Below are 15,119 nucleotides of genomic sequence, written 5' to 3' on the forward strand. Positions count from 1 at the left end.
AATCAGCCCTGAGTGCTCACTGGAAGGACAGATCCTGAAGCTGAGGCTCCAATACTTTGGCTACCTCATGAGAAGAGAAGACTCCCTGGAAATGTCCCTGATGCTGGGAAAGATTGAGGGCACAAGGAGAAGGGGTTGACAGAGGACAAGATGGTTGGACAGTGTTCTCGAAGCTACCAACATGAGTCTGACCAAACTGCGGGAGGCAGTGGAAGACAGGAGTGCCTGGCGTGCTCTGGTCCATGGGGTCATGAAGAGTCGGACACGACTAAATGACTAAAAAACAAAAACAACCCTATCCACATTTGAATTGGAGACCCTGCAACTACCATTTAAGCTTTGAAAGCCATTGTTGCAATGGCTCGTTGTGTGAAGGGCATCTTGTGTAGTTTGTCCCTGATTTACAAACTGCAGTGTGCAGGGAGCCAGTGTTATGTCTCAGCTAAAAGCAGGGCCCCATTTGAAGAACTGAATGCACAGGGTGGCTCGAAGTAAAGGAAGCTCTCTTGAAGATTCCTGGGTAGCTATGAAGCCCTGTTTGCATTACCCGTCTGTTTATTCTGCATGTTAAGCAGGGCAGGCAGGCAGCTCTTTCAATCCGGGACAATACTTGCTGGATTGTGTTAGGTCGTTTTGAGTTTTCTCTCCCCCACCCCCCGTCCAATCTTACATCAGGTACTGCAGTGATTTTAAGGCACAGGAACAATTTATATCTAATATTTTCTTTCGTTTCTAGGTGACCAGTCTTTGTTTTCTTCAGCAGCTCCGTGGGGATGGCAGGGAACGGCAACCCTTCCCATGGTAGGAACATTCCTGGATCTCTTTCCTCCGAGCTGCATATGGGAAAAGGGATCGACTGTTAAACCACTCTGGAAATTGTAGCTCTGGGAGGGGAACAGGGGACTCCTGACAACACTCAGCACCATTATGAAGCTGCAGCTCCCAGGGTGTTTTGGGGGAAAACCGCGACTGTTCAAAGCGGTACACATAGTGCAGATCAGGGCTGGCTCAAGATATTTTGGCACCTGAGGCAAACCACAAAATGGTGTGTGTGTGTGTGCCCCCCCACCAGGAAAGAAGGGCTGCCCCTGCCATTTCCCCTCTTAGGTGTGGGCATAGACCAGCAGCATCTCCTATTTTTCAAGAGGTTGCTATAGTGGCAGCATTTTTGGGGTGATGGCAGATCTGGGTTGCAAGAAGCGCACTGCAGCTGTCACTGCTACTGTGGCAGCAGCCTTTTTGGAGGCCTGATCTGCGGCTCCTGTCACTCCTGCCGCCCGAGGCGACAACCTCACCCTGACTCATGGGCGGGCTGGCCCAGGTGTAGATGAGGCTGAAGATTGGAAAGCGAGAGGAGGCAGACACCCCATTTCCTTTTTTCAGGCTGCTGCCTGCTGGATAGAATAGCTCAATAGGCAGTGACAGCAAAGTAGGAGCAGCAGCAGCAGAGGGACCCCTGCAGGACTATGGACCTCAGCAAATGCCCAGCAATGCCAACCCATGATGCTCCCCCTGGTTCATTATCTATCTCTATCTATCTATCTATCTATCTATCTATCTAGTTTTTAATCTGTGACATTTTAATGCATCCTAATATCTGTTGGAAGCCGCCCAGAGTGGTTGGGGAAACCCAGCCAGATGGGCGGGGTACAAATAATTACTTTATTAATTGTTGTTGTTGTTGTTTGTTATTTTATATCTATATTAACATTCAACACATATTTACACAGCAATTTACCATCTTACATTTTATGCATGTACACTACACGGAAAAAAGAAAAACAACAACAAGGAAAAAAGAAAGAAAAAAGCAAATAAAGAATAAAGATAAGGAAGACAAAATAAACTTCCGATTGTTCTCGAAAAACTGAATCTCATTTGTTATTTTTCTACACAGTATCATGTTGTTGTACTTTGTTTCCTTAATTTCCTTCAGAGAAAAAAAATCTTTAGTTTATTAACTATACATTGCAAGAATCATTCAAGGTGTGCCAGGAGATTTTTGCTATCGTAGTTTTTCAAACATTCTTTAAATACTATCCATTCTTTATTCACCCTCTGCATTGAGTACGCTCCAACTCTCCCCGTCATTATTGCCAGTTGGATGTATTCTGTCATTTTTACCTGCCATTCTGACTTTGCAGGTGTAATCTCACTTTTCCAATTCATTGCGACCAGAATCGCAGATTCTGCAGATGTTGCGTACATAGTGGTCTTACTTCTTTCTTGATTTCAGTTGACATTATCCCTAATAAGAAGGCCTCTGGTTCATATTTTTGTTAAGTACATTCCAACAAAGAGGATTTGCTTCTTTTGTTCCATGGAGAACTTAGTCCAGCAACATGATATCATACTATATATATATATATATATATATATATATATATATATATATGGAATAAAATAGTTGGAGGCAAAGTTTTCAGTTTATAACTCCCATCACAAGTTGCTGTTGCTAGAGTGCTTTCCCTTCCATCAGAATCCGGCTTTCACCCCGCAAGTCTCAAAATGAACAAGACCAAAAACTAATGGGATTTCGATGCAGCTGTTATCAAGCATGTTTAGCCTGAATGGGAAGGAAAGCAATTTTCGCTCAGTATATGGGTGAAACGTGTCTGATGTGTGTTTTGTTTTGTTTTCCTTAAAAGCTTTCCCACTTACTGTTTGCTAGTTGTCAGGAATGTTTCACTGCGGTGAGCTGCAATTTAACAGCCTGAAATCCACAGTGAAACGTTCTTCTCGTTGTGCCTGGATGTGCTCAGACTAAACTCCACCACTGCTCCTCAAAACATTTTGGAGGGTCTTTCTGTGGTGTGGCATGTAATGGATAATTTTTTAGGGGGGAAGCCATGGTAGCTAAACAGGGCCTCCATACCCTGTGATGGATCCCAGGGTTAGCCAACTTAACCTGCATGCACTACTTGTGAGTACCTGGAGACATCTGGCTGGTCACTCCTGGAAACTGATTGCTAGGCCGGGTAGACCATCATCCTTGACCATTAAGGCTTTATTCAGTTGCAGTCTTGCAGCATCACAAAGCAGTCTTGTTGTATACACAGCATACAGGTAGAATTACATTCAGGGGAGAAGCCATCACCTCTTCATACCCCTACCAACTGAAGTCAACAGTGCCTCTTTATACTAGCTGTCAATGGATCCATTAGGCAACGCCCCAATGTCTCATGTTGCTTAGTCATCACATGCTGCTGAGTCAGCATTCCCAATTAGCACAGAGTGTTTAACTCCTTGATACCCACAACACTCCGACAGGCCACATTGACTGGGCCTGATGGGAGCTGGAGGGCCACACACGCAAACCACACGTCTCCATCTTCCTTCTTGGCAAGCAAGGGGAGGAGCAATTTTACCTCTGTGTAGTAAACTAGTTTCTGCACACACCCTTCTTTGTCTTCCATCCAGGCAGGCAAGAATTTAATGGCACATTTCAGCCAGGTACAAAACACTCAAGGGGGAGTGGCCTGTGGGGATGGGGTGTGGCTTGGGAAGAGTCTCAAGGGCCTTATAGAGAGTCTCGGAGGGCCACATATAGCCCTTGAGACTGAGACTTCCCGACCCTGTTGTACAGTTGGATTGTGAAGAGCTCCCACATTAAATATTTAGAGCTTCCGCAGGATCAGAATGACAAGAATGGCGAAAGTATTGGACCTTGGGGGCTGGGACAGAGGGAAAAGGTCGTGATAAGGGAAGATCAGGGAGAAAGTTGCAGCAGCAAAATGACCCGTGAAAACATATTTCCATCATTTTTGTGTGTGTTTAACTCGGAAGCTTCTTTGAGATCACTTTCAGGGTCAGAAAGTGAGGTGGAAAGTTTCTGAAATGCAACAAAATTACCGTATTTTTCTGTCTATAAGACGCCCCCATATATAAGACATTTTTCAACATTATTTTTAGTAAAAAAAACAACTTAGCCTTATACATGGAAAAATATGGTATTCTCTAAATTTATCTCTCTAAGATGTTAGAGTAGACATCCACCACTTCCAACTCTTTTGCGTTGTAGCATTCAGAAGGTCTTATGTTGAACAAAAACAACCATTCATTTCAATGACCTAGGCTGGGAGATGAGAAACAGAAAGTCCTAATATATGCTTTTTGTGTCACCCTTTTAGCTGTCCAGAAATGCATACCAGCCCATAATAATTAACCTTACAGAGGAGAGAGGAAACTTTCACCGGCCATATACCATGTTGGACTATTTAGGAAACATTTCCCGTGCCTTACCCAACGAGTCACTTACGGCAAATACGGCCTTCAACCTCACTGAGGTAAATTTTCTTCACTTCTTCAACTTAATGAGGTACTTTTCCAATTGACTGAGGTGAATCTCCTTCACCGGTTAGTGAGTTTATTGAAGTAAATTTCTTTCATCTCTCCATCTCTTTATTAAAGAAGTAAGGCCGTTTGTAGAGTTGGCCATAGGGACCAGACTGAGGCAGTGTTTGCACACTGAACACAATGTTGTGGGGATAAAATGACAAGGTGGCAAGTACCTCAAACTTGTTTGACTAATGTACCCTTGATTTGCTAGTATTTCCCTCTAATATAATTAGTTTTTGCTTCATTTTTACGGATAGAGGTGAAACTCAAAAAATTAGAATATCATGGAAAAGTCCATTTATGTAAGCAATTGTTTTCATTACCTACTGGAGTTTAATATCTGAGATAGACTTACGACATGCAAAGTGAGATATGTCAAGCCTTTGCTTGTTATAACTGTGATGATTATGGCGTACAGCTGATGAAAACCCCCAAGTTGAAATTGTTAATTTGGGGTTCTCATCAGCTGTATGCCATTATAACAAACAAAGGCTTGACATATCTCGCTTTGCATGTCATGAGTCTATCTCATATATTAGTTTCACCTTTTAAGTTGAATTAATGAAATAAATGAACCTTTCCACGATATTCTAATTTTTTGAGTTTCACATGTATATGAATTTTTGTGCACATGGTTTGGGTGGAGAACAAACTTTGGAGAAGAGCACACAAAGAGAGCTAAATTTCGTTTAGAGGTACACCTAAAGATAACCACGTTCCATTTTGCTTACTGGCTTGAGAAGTGCGAACTAGATAGTTTCTCGCTAAAAGGCAAACAAAATTGTGTTCTTCTCCCTTGCTACCATCTTTTCTCGCAGGCCATTTAGCACTTCCTACGGCTCAGAGAGAATTTGTGCTGACTTCCCTGGATTTTCCTGCACCAGCCCCATTATGTAGCTGAGCTAAACGGCTTCTGCTTTGTGCACTATGGGCAGCAATGCCTGGAGGATTTTGAGCTTGGCAGAGTCGAGAAGTTGCTCTCTGCTAACAAAACTCTGGCACTGATTTCAGCAGCGGATGGATTATTCCCCTTTTAGCACTGCTGGGCTGGAGCTCCGGCTGTGACAGTAATCAGCTGTGATTTTGACAGCGATTGTCCTGTTAAACCCATGCGTAGCAGAGACACAGATTGTTTGCTCAGACAAAAAGGAAACTAAAATGAATATTAGTCCCCCTCCCTTCCATTTTCCCTCCTACAGATTGAATTTTATTCTCAGATGGCCAGAGTGGATGTAATTCATGTGATTTAGCTTTGAATCCTGAGTTGCAGAGGGTTGGGCTAAATGGCCCTAGGTGTCTTCCTAATCCTAGACTTCTGTGGTTCTGTGCAGGGTCGTAGCAAGGTAAATTGGTACCCGGGGGCAAATAAATTTTTGTCCCCCCCCCCCCGGCATGGGAAGGTCAGGTGGTACCTGGTGTGGAAAATTTCTTGTCACCCGCATCCATTGGTTCCCTCCCCCCTGCAAAAATGGTTTTACGTTATTTCATATTTTCTTACAAAGGAATAATAACAAGTAATAATAAAAAAAACTTTTATTTATATCCCACCCTCCCCGGCCGAAGTCGGGCTGAGGGTGGCTAACATCAGATACATAACATTGGTATAAAATCAAACAATATTTAAATTACCTCCTAAAAACATCTCAAAATCAAATTAAATCTAATTAGATGGCTTTCCACAGGGTTAGGGTTGGGAACAGTAATTGCTCCACTGAACTGAAATTTCAGCCTTCACGACATAGGAAAACAGCCAAGTAAACAGCTATTTTGGTGGAGGAGGGTCAAGATATTAACCGATATGCATGAAATTTCATATATAGCTATATAATCCCTAGTATAGTAAGATAAGACCTTCGGAGCAGGCATTTAAAAAAAAAAAAAATTCCAAAAAAAAATGTTCCTTGGTTATTTGTCACCCCCTCCATTATGGAACCTGGGGCGGCCCGCCCCCCTCCAATTGCTACGTCCCTGGTTCTGTGTCTTTAGCCACTGTGTGGGGAACCAGATTGTGGCATAGGAGGAGGCGTGCTTTTATATTTTTATTTATTATTAGCTCATTTCACAACAGTGACATGTCATTTGACTGTAATAACAAACAAACAAACAAACAAACTCTTAAGAGGTTTACAAAACCAAAGAAGATTAAAACATTCATGTTATCAATACAAAACAGAAATGTGTATTAAAAAGCATTCAAAACTAATTAAAATCAATAGCCAGCTCAAAACACGCAACTTCTATACGTCAGGATGGGGGGAAGAGTTGTTGAGCTTTCTTTGGGGGGGGGGGTCAACCTGCCCACCACTGCAAATCACACGCATCGCCGTGGCCACCAATCGTCTGCACGCTCGCCGCCAAAAGACCACCTGCACAGTTGACGCAACCGCAGCTGATTGCATGCATGCCTCGATGTAAATAGCCCGCCCAATTGCCGCAACCACAGCCAATCGGCAGCAGGCCTTGCCGCAGCAACCAATCACACATCCAATTGCTGCTGACAATCTCTTGCTGGCTGCTGCCACCAACCCCCCCCCCCCCCCCCGCTGCTATCCATGTATAAGAGGACCCACAATTTTTGCCTATTATTTCTAAGGGAAAAAATATCATCTTACACATGGAAAAATACGGTAATCACATAAACCGTTTATATGCATACGGGGTGGGACTTGTCCTTTGGTTACTCTAATTTTTTGGCGAAGTGGCGCATTAAATACTTTTTCAGGAAACAAAATCTATATTTGTTATCTCCTTGTAATACTGCTTAAAAAACAACAGCAGCTCTGGTACAAGAACACACAAAATCTTTATTGAAAACTTGCTGCTGGCTGCAGACATCGTTAATGCAAAACACTGCCAGCAAAAGACCCACTCTTAATCCTACACATATGTGCTGAGAAGTAATACCTATTGGGTTCTGTGGAGCGCACTCCCAGGAATTACGCATACAGTGGCAGCCCTTAGGGCAGGTTAGGGACAGAGGAAGCTGCCTTAGATTGAGACAGATCAATTGGTCCATCTAGCTCAGTACTGCCTACACTGACTGGCAGCGGCTCTCCAGGATTTGAGACGGGGAACAGCCCTAACTGGAGATGCTAGGGATTGAACCTGGGACCTTCAGCGTGCAAAGCATCTGTAACAAAAATGGGAATTCCAAAAAGGAATTGGAAGTGGGGAAAAAAGACTCAGTGCCTCTAAATGTTAAATCTCTGAATTTCCTTGGAGAGACACCAGTGGTGTCCAAAACACGTTGAACCATCACTTTTGTCTGCTGCTCTGCTTTCCCTCCTCCAACTTCCCGTCCAAGACACCTGCTCTACCGCTGAGCTACAGCTAATGAAAACGTGTTCTGCAGTGGAAATGTATAAACCAACTGAATTAATGCAGCGTTGAAATGGGAGAAGGAAACTGATAAACTGTTGCAGAGATGGGTCCCTTTCCTCTTTTATTGAAACAATCACTGTAGATATCCCCGGTTACAAAGACTCTGTCTGGCAAATACCCTTCTGCTTTAAAATATTATTGTACAATATTTGGTGAGCTAAGCATCAGGCACATGTAGTTCTCTGGCACATGCATGGATCTTGTGTCTATTATTTTAGAGTGAATAGGCACCTGGGGTGCCCTGACTCAAATGCTATTTCCCGGGAGATGGAGGGGGATGGAGGAAGATGGCGTTGATATTGTAACAAAATGACCTGGGGTTTATTTATTTGCAGGTCTTCTTTAAAACTGTGGAAGGTGTGCTTTCGTTTCACGGCTGGAATGAAATGTCGCAGGTAATGCCTTGCTACACATGACCTGCAAGCCTGTAACCAATTTGCCACTTTCCTTCCCCTAATATATATATATATATATATTTAATAGTGATGTGGTAAAAGGGAAGGGATGCTTCATTTGCTCACTTGTCCACACATTTCTTCTCCAAACTGCCTCTCTCATTCTGCTTTTTCCTTTGTCCATGGGATTTGGAGGGACGTGGGGTGGGTGGCACTGTGGGTTAAACCACAGAGCCTAGGGCTTGCTGATCAGAAGGTCGGCGGTTCGAATCCCCGTGACGGGGTGAGCTCCCGTTGCTCAGCCCCTGCTCCTGCCCATGTAGCAGTTTGAAAGCATGTCAAAGTGCAAGTAGATAAATAGGTACTGCTCTGGCAGGAAGGTAAACAGCGTTTCCGTGCGCTGCTCTGGTTCGCCAGAAGCAGCTTAGTCATGCTGGCTACATGACCTGGAAGCTGTATGCCAGCTCCCTTGGCCATTAATGCGAGATGAGCGCCGCAACCCCAGAGTCGGACACGACTGGACCTAATGGTCAGGGGTCCCTTTACCTTTACTATGGGATTTGGACTATGTGCTTAGTGTTGCCGGTGATATGGAACTTTGTTTGCTGTTGTTTCATCCTGTGATGGGCCATGCACACTAGGGGCAGATGGACTAGTCTATTTCTGACCCAAGGGTGCCAACTTGAATAATTTTTTTTTGGGGGGGGCTCAGGTAAGCCCTGCCCCACATAACTGATCACATGATCCAGCACACACACACACACACACACACACACACACACACACACAATTTGAATGGCAATTCCCATCATTGGGGGCTCAAATATTGTGGGGGGGGGAGGTGAAGGGTGTCAGTCTGCATTTCTTAGTGCAGAAAGTATTGATCTAATGTGTGGAGATCTTTCCTATTCTGATTGATACAAGAGGATTCTAGAAGCTACTAGCAGCTTCTCTGTGTGAGAGAAGCAGGCAGAAGCTTCATGACTGTTTGGGTTATACCTTCTAGGAAGCTGATTTGAACCAGTTCTCTTATCTCTTTCAATTAAGGTCATGTGGACTATAAATATAGGTCAGAAGGAGCCTGGGTTTTACTTTCTTCTCTTTCAGTCTCTCTTCCTTCTGGTGTGCTGTTCTGCACATAGTATGCTTAGTGTTAAGTTTTAGCCTTGTTATAAGTTTTGCAAGTGCTGCAACTGGATTATTATGGACTGTGCCAATCCTGAATGTATTGGATTTGTCACCATTAAGCTACATTTGCCTTTAGCACAAGCAAAGCTCTGCTGGATGAAATATGGCCTCTGGTCTATTTTTGGAAACTCTGCTACATGTTTAAGTATGACCTCGGCTCCTAGGAATGGATTCATATGTTCTGATCCGTATCGTTTTTTAATTAGTTAATTCATGAATTAGGCTTAAATCATCATCATCATCATTAAACATTATTCCAAACCCTGAATTGAATTGGGGGTGGATACAGGGTGGGTGGTCCCTAGGTGGTCCTGGACCCGATTGGCCCAATTAGGGGCCAGGGTCATAGTGTGGGAGTGCCATAGGGGTTGTGACCCCAGTCATGGATTTTTGAGGGGGCACGAAGCATGCGCTCCCATGCAGGCGTCCCTAGCCCGGCCTGGCCCAGTACTCCTCTCCTGACACCAGAGGAACCAATACTTGGAGCAGCACCTGGATGGGCCATGCTGGTGGCGGGGCATGGGGGCTCCTGGTTTGCCCCTGCCAAGTGCCGCATCAACTGGTCCAGCTACCACCTGTGTGGGTGGGCTGGTGGCACAGCACAGCCCTGCTTGGCTCTGATGCAGTGTGGGGTTACTCCGGCAGTGTTGGCAGTGAGCATTGGGCTCCTTCACCCTCCACGCCCTGATTTCCCAGTACTCGCACCCCTCTGTTGCGTGCATACCAGCACCATGGGCACCAGATCAGCACCTCAGATTATGGTAGGCTATGTGCAGCCTTATCTTCAACAGGGAGTGCTTCGTCTCTCAGTCCCACATTTGACATAAGGCTCCCTTTGCTACTCCACACATTCATAATCATAGCTCTTTTTTGGTTTGCTTCTCAGACAGTACCCATTGCTCAAGACTTAGTTGAAACAATTGACAGTGTGATGTTTCATGTGGGCCGCAATCTTGGAGGAAGCCCAACAGCCATAACAGTCGAAGGCACGTCATCCGTGGCAGGTGAGGCTTATCTGGCACCTGCTGTGAAACCAGAATCTGGATAATTGCAATATGACATATCTGTGTCTGCAGCTTTTCACTTGGTGACAGGGAACAGGAAGACTTCCTCCCCTCTTTTAATCAGGGCTTGGGGGAGACTGCATCCATCACAAAAGAGTTTATACAGTGGATTGGAGGGAAGAAATAATATTAACCAATGCCTTTTGATTTGGTTGCAGGTCTCCAAAAGTGGGTTTCTAATGATTCCGTGCAGGGGCGTTCTTAGCCCCTTGGCTGCCGGGGGCAGGAAGCCAAGAGGCACCCCTGGGAGCGGGGCATCGTGGTGCGTGCATCATGACGCGCGCAACGCCCCGCCCCCGGGGGTGCCGGGCGGCGGATTCGGGAGTCTTTGCAGCCCGCAAAGACTCCCGAAGAAGCCGCCGCCCGGCAGCAGCACCCTTTCTTGCCGCGGCTGCTCGTGCCTGCGTGAGCAGCCACTGCAAGAAGGGGTGCTGGGCGGCGGATTCGGGAGTCTTTGCGGGCTGCAAAGACTCCGGATTCGGCGACGGAGCAAGCGGCGGTGCGTGGGGGTGACATGCGGCGGCTCCTCCCACCACTCCCCACGCACCACCGGTCACCTGGGGAGGAGCAGCGCTGCACGGAGGGGGTGCTCGCTCGGCCGAGCGAGCACCCCGTCCGTGCAGCGCTGCTGCTCCTGGGGTGACGTAGGGAGCGGCGGCGCGTGGGAGTGGCGGGAGGGGCCGCCGCTCGTCACCCCCCCGCCGCTGCTCACCCTGTCACTGGGGGCGTACCGCCCCTACCGCCCCTCCCCAGCGACGCCCCTGATTCCGTGTTTCACATGGTTATTGCAGTGATTTGTTGGTGGCCTACCATGCATTGGTCCACACTATTTTAGACCCATGCTTGAAAACCTCCTATGCTAAGGCAGCTCCAATTCTAGCACACACATCTTTCTTGGATGGGGCAGCTGTGTGCAGAGGTGTACGAAGCGGGTTGGGCACCCGGAGCGGCAAAGATGACATGCACCTGGGGGCGGGGCATCACTACATAGCGTGCATGCGCAGTGTCGCTACGTACGACGCATGTGTTGCTATGTAGTGACACTGCGCATGTGCGCTACATAGCGGTTTGCCGGTGCTGCTGCTCCAGCGCCCTACGGACGGTGCCGGGATCCTCTGCTTGCGGCTGCAGCCACGAATCGAGGATCCTCTACATGCGGCTGCAGCCGTGAGCAGAGGATTCTGGCACCATCCATACGGCTCTGGAGCACCGCCACCGGCAAATCGCATGCCTTGTCACCCCCGGAGATGTGGCGATGGGAGCGCACCCGCCCCCCCCGCTCCCTCCTTGGTATGCCCCTGGCTGTGTGGGAACTTGGATCCAGGAGCTTCTGATTTTATATATATATATATATATTTCGAAGAATTTATTGGATTTTAATAACAAAAATACACAAAACAGAAATACATACACTACAAAAACCACATAAAATACACACAAACAAAACAATTATTTACTCATTCTTATCCTCTTTATAATCCTTAGCTTGGGACTTCCTCACATCCTCTCTTTAGCGTTCATTTCTAATCTTCTTTAGTAACTTTGTAACATTGTAACATCTACTTTCTTATATCTAATCTTAATCTTACAATTATAATCCACATATCTTAAATCCTAAATCTTATTCTTGCTTCTGATTTTATATTATTGCCTCCGGGAAGGGCTGCTGCACAGACCTCTAGTATTACACGAGACAATACTAGAACTCGGGGGATATGTAATGAAATTATGCGCTGGTGGATTCAGGAAGCACAAAAGTAGCTACTTCTTTGTGCAGCACCTAAACTGTGGAACTGGATCCCACGGAGGTAGTGATAGCCACCAACGTGGATTGCTTTAAAAGAGGATTCGACAAATTGATGGTGGATAAGGCTGTCCACGGCCGCTACCTAGGATGGCTATGTTCTACCTTCACTGTCACAGGTGATATGCTTCTGAATACCAGTTGCAAGGGGATTGCAGTTGGGAAGAGCTTTGTTGCTCTCAGATCCTGCTTTCAGGCTTCCCATGGGCATCTGCCTGGCCACTGTGAGAGTAGAATTCTGGACCAGATGGGCCTTCGGCATGTTCCAGCAGGGCTGCATCTATATTATTATTTTCCCGTTCTCTGCAGGCCATTTTCTGCCCTTATACAAGCACATTGTGAAGCAGCCCAGCACACGGGCCTCACCTGGGGACAGCCAGTTGTATGACCAGCACTTTCAAAGTTAGAGAATCTGAGATTTGCTGAGATTTGAGATTCTCTAACTTTGAAACGACACTGCCGACATGGGTTGCCATACGTTTGGGCATTTCAGCCGATTTCCGCCCAACTGCTTCAGCGTTTTAGGTATATCCAGGAAATTCCAGGCGAATGGCAACCCTAGCTAACAATCGGACTGGAGAAACAACAAAGAAAGTGGCATTTTCTGCTTACATGGCTTGCTTCAGGCCAGATGCAAAAGGATAGGCAAACTCACTGAAGGCTGGTCACTGGGTGTAGTGTGGCACTGCTTGACCAACCTCCGTCTTCCCTTTGCCAAGCCCCCTCTGCCTTCCTTCCTGCTTACTACCAGTCCCTGGCTATCACCTTCCTCCCCCCACCATGTTGCCCTTGTATAGCTCAGCCCGGAGAAGGATGGGGACGAACCCAGAATTATTTGCTGCTACCTCTCATTGGCTCTGGCTTCACCTACTGTGGGTTTGTCCCTGCCTTCTGCCTCTCCATCCTCAATGGCCAACAGCAGGGCCGGCCCACCCGTGAGGCAGACTGAGAAGCTGTGGCCTCGGCTTCCAGTGAGATCTCGCCACTGCCACAGCTTCTCCTCACTTCTCTCTTGGTGGTCAGGGGTTCCCTGACACCCACCCCTCACCCATGCCACAGGAGAAGCAAGAAGAAGTGGCTGTGGCTTCTGGGTTCCACCAAGGAGGAAGGGCTTGGGTGGGGGTGTGTGAGAGCAGCGGCAGCACCTTCCCGTTTTACCTCAGACGTCGAAACAGGACAAGGGTGCCCCTGGTCTATTTCTGGGCTAGCTCACCTTCATTTGTTCTTTCCAGCTGCTGAAACATTAACATCTCCCCCCTCTCTGCTTTCTGCAAGATATTTAGGTCGTATTGATGGATGAAACAAAACAATCTAAGAAGTAAATGTGATTAATTGTGTCGTCCCCCTCCCCCTTATCATTGTTTTTGCATGTGCTTGCGTTATTACACAGATTACTCTTTGGTCAAAATGCCTCCTTTACATCTGAGCGTCCCCCACTACCGTTTCCCCCTGGAAGGGCAGAGTTATATTTCTATCCCTGGAGAAGCGTTTCAGAACAAAGGTAAGATCTATGCTTTATGAGGGATTTATGGCGGGGAAGGGTTATCATTCTCCGTTAATTGAATGTGCAAACTGCCTACTGCAGTGATGAGCCCTGCAATCTTCTAACCTAGGGAATCCGGTGTTTCCCTCCAGATGCTGTTGGAACACAGCTCTCATTTTGCCCCTGACCGGTAGCCATGCTAGCTGGGGGAGACGGGAGGTGCAATAGACAACTGCAGAGTTTCTATCTGTAGAAATGGACAAAAGAAGAAAATGGTTAAGAGAGAATGCTGTGCTTTGTCAGGGAGATGCAGAATTTAAAGCTTACTCTAGTTTTACATTTACAGGCAGGTAGCCGTGTTGGTCTGCCATAGTCAGTGTGGTGTAGTGGTTAAGAGCGGTAGACTCGTAATCTGGTGAACCTGGTTCGCGTCGCTGCTCCTCCACATGCAGCTGCTGGGTGACCTTGGGCTAGTCACACTTCTTTGAAGTCTCTCAGCCCTACTCACCTCACAGAGTGTTTGTTGTGGGGGAGGAAGGGAAAGGAGAATGTTAGTCGCTTTGAGATTCCTTCGGGTAGTGATAAAGCGGGATATCAAATCCAAACTCTTCTTCTTCTTCTTCTTCTTCTTCTTCTTCTTCTTCTTCTTCTTCTTCTTCTTCTTCTTCCCCCCTATCCTCCATTGCCTCTCACAGTTTGGCCAAACTCAAGCTAGTCGCTTCGAGAACACTGTCCAACCATCTCATCCTCTGTCGCCCCCTTCTCCTTGTGCCCTCCATCTTTCCCAACATCAGGGTTTTTTCTAGGGAGTCTTCTCTTCTCATGAGGTGGCCAAAGTACTGGAGCCTCAACTTCAGTTTTACAATAGACAAGTTTATATAATTTAGCTGTTTAGCTCCATTATATTATGAAGGTGTGTTGATATTCCTTTTCTAAAACTCTCTCTGTGTGTCGGGAGGCGGGAAGGAGTGTTCCTTCTTTCTTTAAGTGAACGGTTGGAATCCCCATGAGAGCAGAAGTGGGGAATGATGGAAGAGGTGAAGTTGCCAATTTACAATGTGCCTTTAAATTGGCTTTACCACCCTCCACTTTTTGCTCAAGCTGCAACACTGGCATGTAATAAACATCCTGTCCCTTTCCCTCTCTCTACAGCTTGGATAACCATTGTGGGACTTCTCTACCATACCATGCACCAGTTCTTCGGAAGTATCAGACCAATAGAAACAAAGTAAGTTCCTTTTAAAAAAAAAAGGCAAGCTGATTGTGCCTAATGAATAGTACTAATATTAAAAGTGGGACCCTGGTAGGGATGAGCGAGTCTGTCAATCTTGGTTTTCCTTTATCCTGGCATATTTCCATATCAGTTTGAGATTATTATTATTATTTTGAAAAAGTCCTCATGAGATTCACCAGCATTTTAGTGCAAATTTCTCTTGAAATACAAATTTGTGCAAAGCGCTTTCCCC

At 46.2% G+C, this 15,119-nt stretch overlaps 1 protein-coding gene across 2 annotated transcripts in view; it reads left to right on the forward strand.

The window, feature by feature from the left end:
• Positions 1–15,119, forward strand: part of ADGRD1 (adhesion G protein-coupled receptor D1) — a 270,128-nt gene that overhangs the window by 29,370 nt on the left and 225,639 nt on the right. For both annotated transcript variants that reach the window (XM_033135813.1, XM_033135814.1), the window contains 6 exons: positions 737–801; positions 4,131–4,286; positions 8,055–8,114; positions 10,189–10,306; positions 13,561–13,671; positions 14,806–14,881. In XM_033135813.1, the coding sequence (XP_032991704.1) occupies positions 737–801; positions 4,131–4,286; positions 8,055–8,114; positions 10,189–10,306; positions 13,561–13,671; positions 14,806–14,881 (586 nt within the window). The remainder of the gene's footprint in view (positions 1–736; positions 802–4,130; positions 4,287–8,054; positions 8,115–10,188; positions 10,307–13,560; positions 13,672–14,805; positions 14,882–15,119) is intronic.

Source organism: Lacerta agilis, chromosome 17 (genome assembly GCF_009819535.1).
Source record: "Lacerta agilis isolate rLacAgi1 chromosome 17, rLacAgi1.pri, whole genome shotgun sequence".
NCBI classification, from domain to species: domain Eukaryota; kingdom Metazoa; phylum Chordata; class Lepidosauria; order Squamata; family Lacertidae; genus Lacerta; species Lacerta agilis.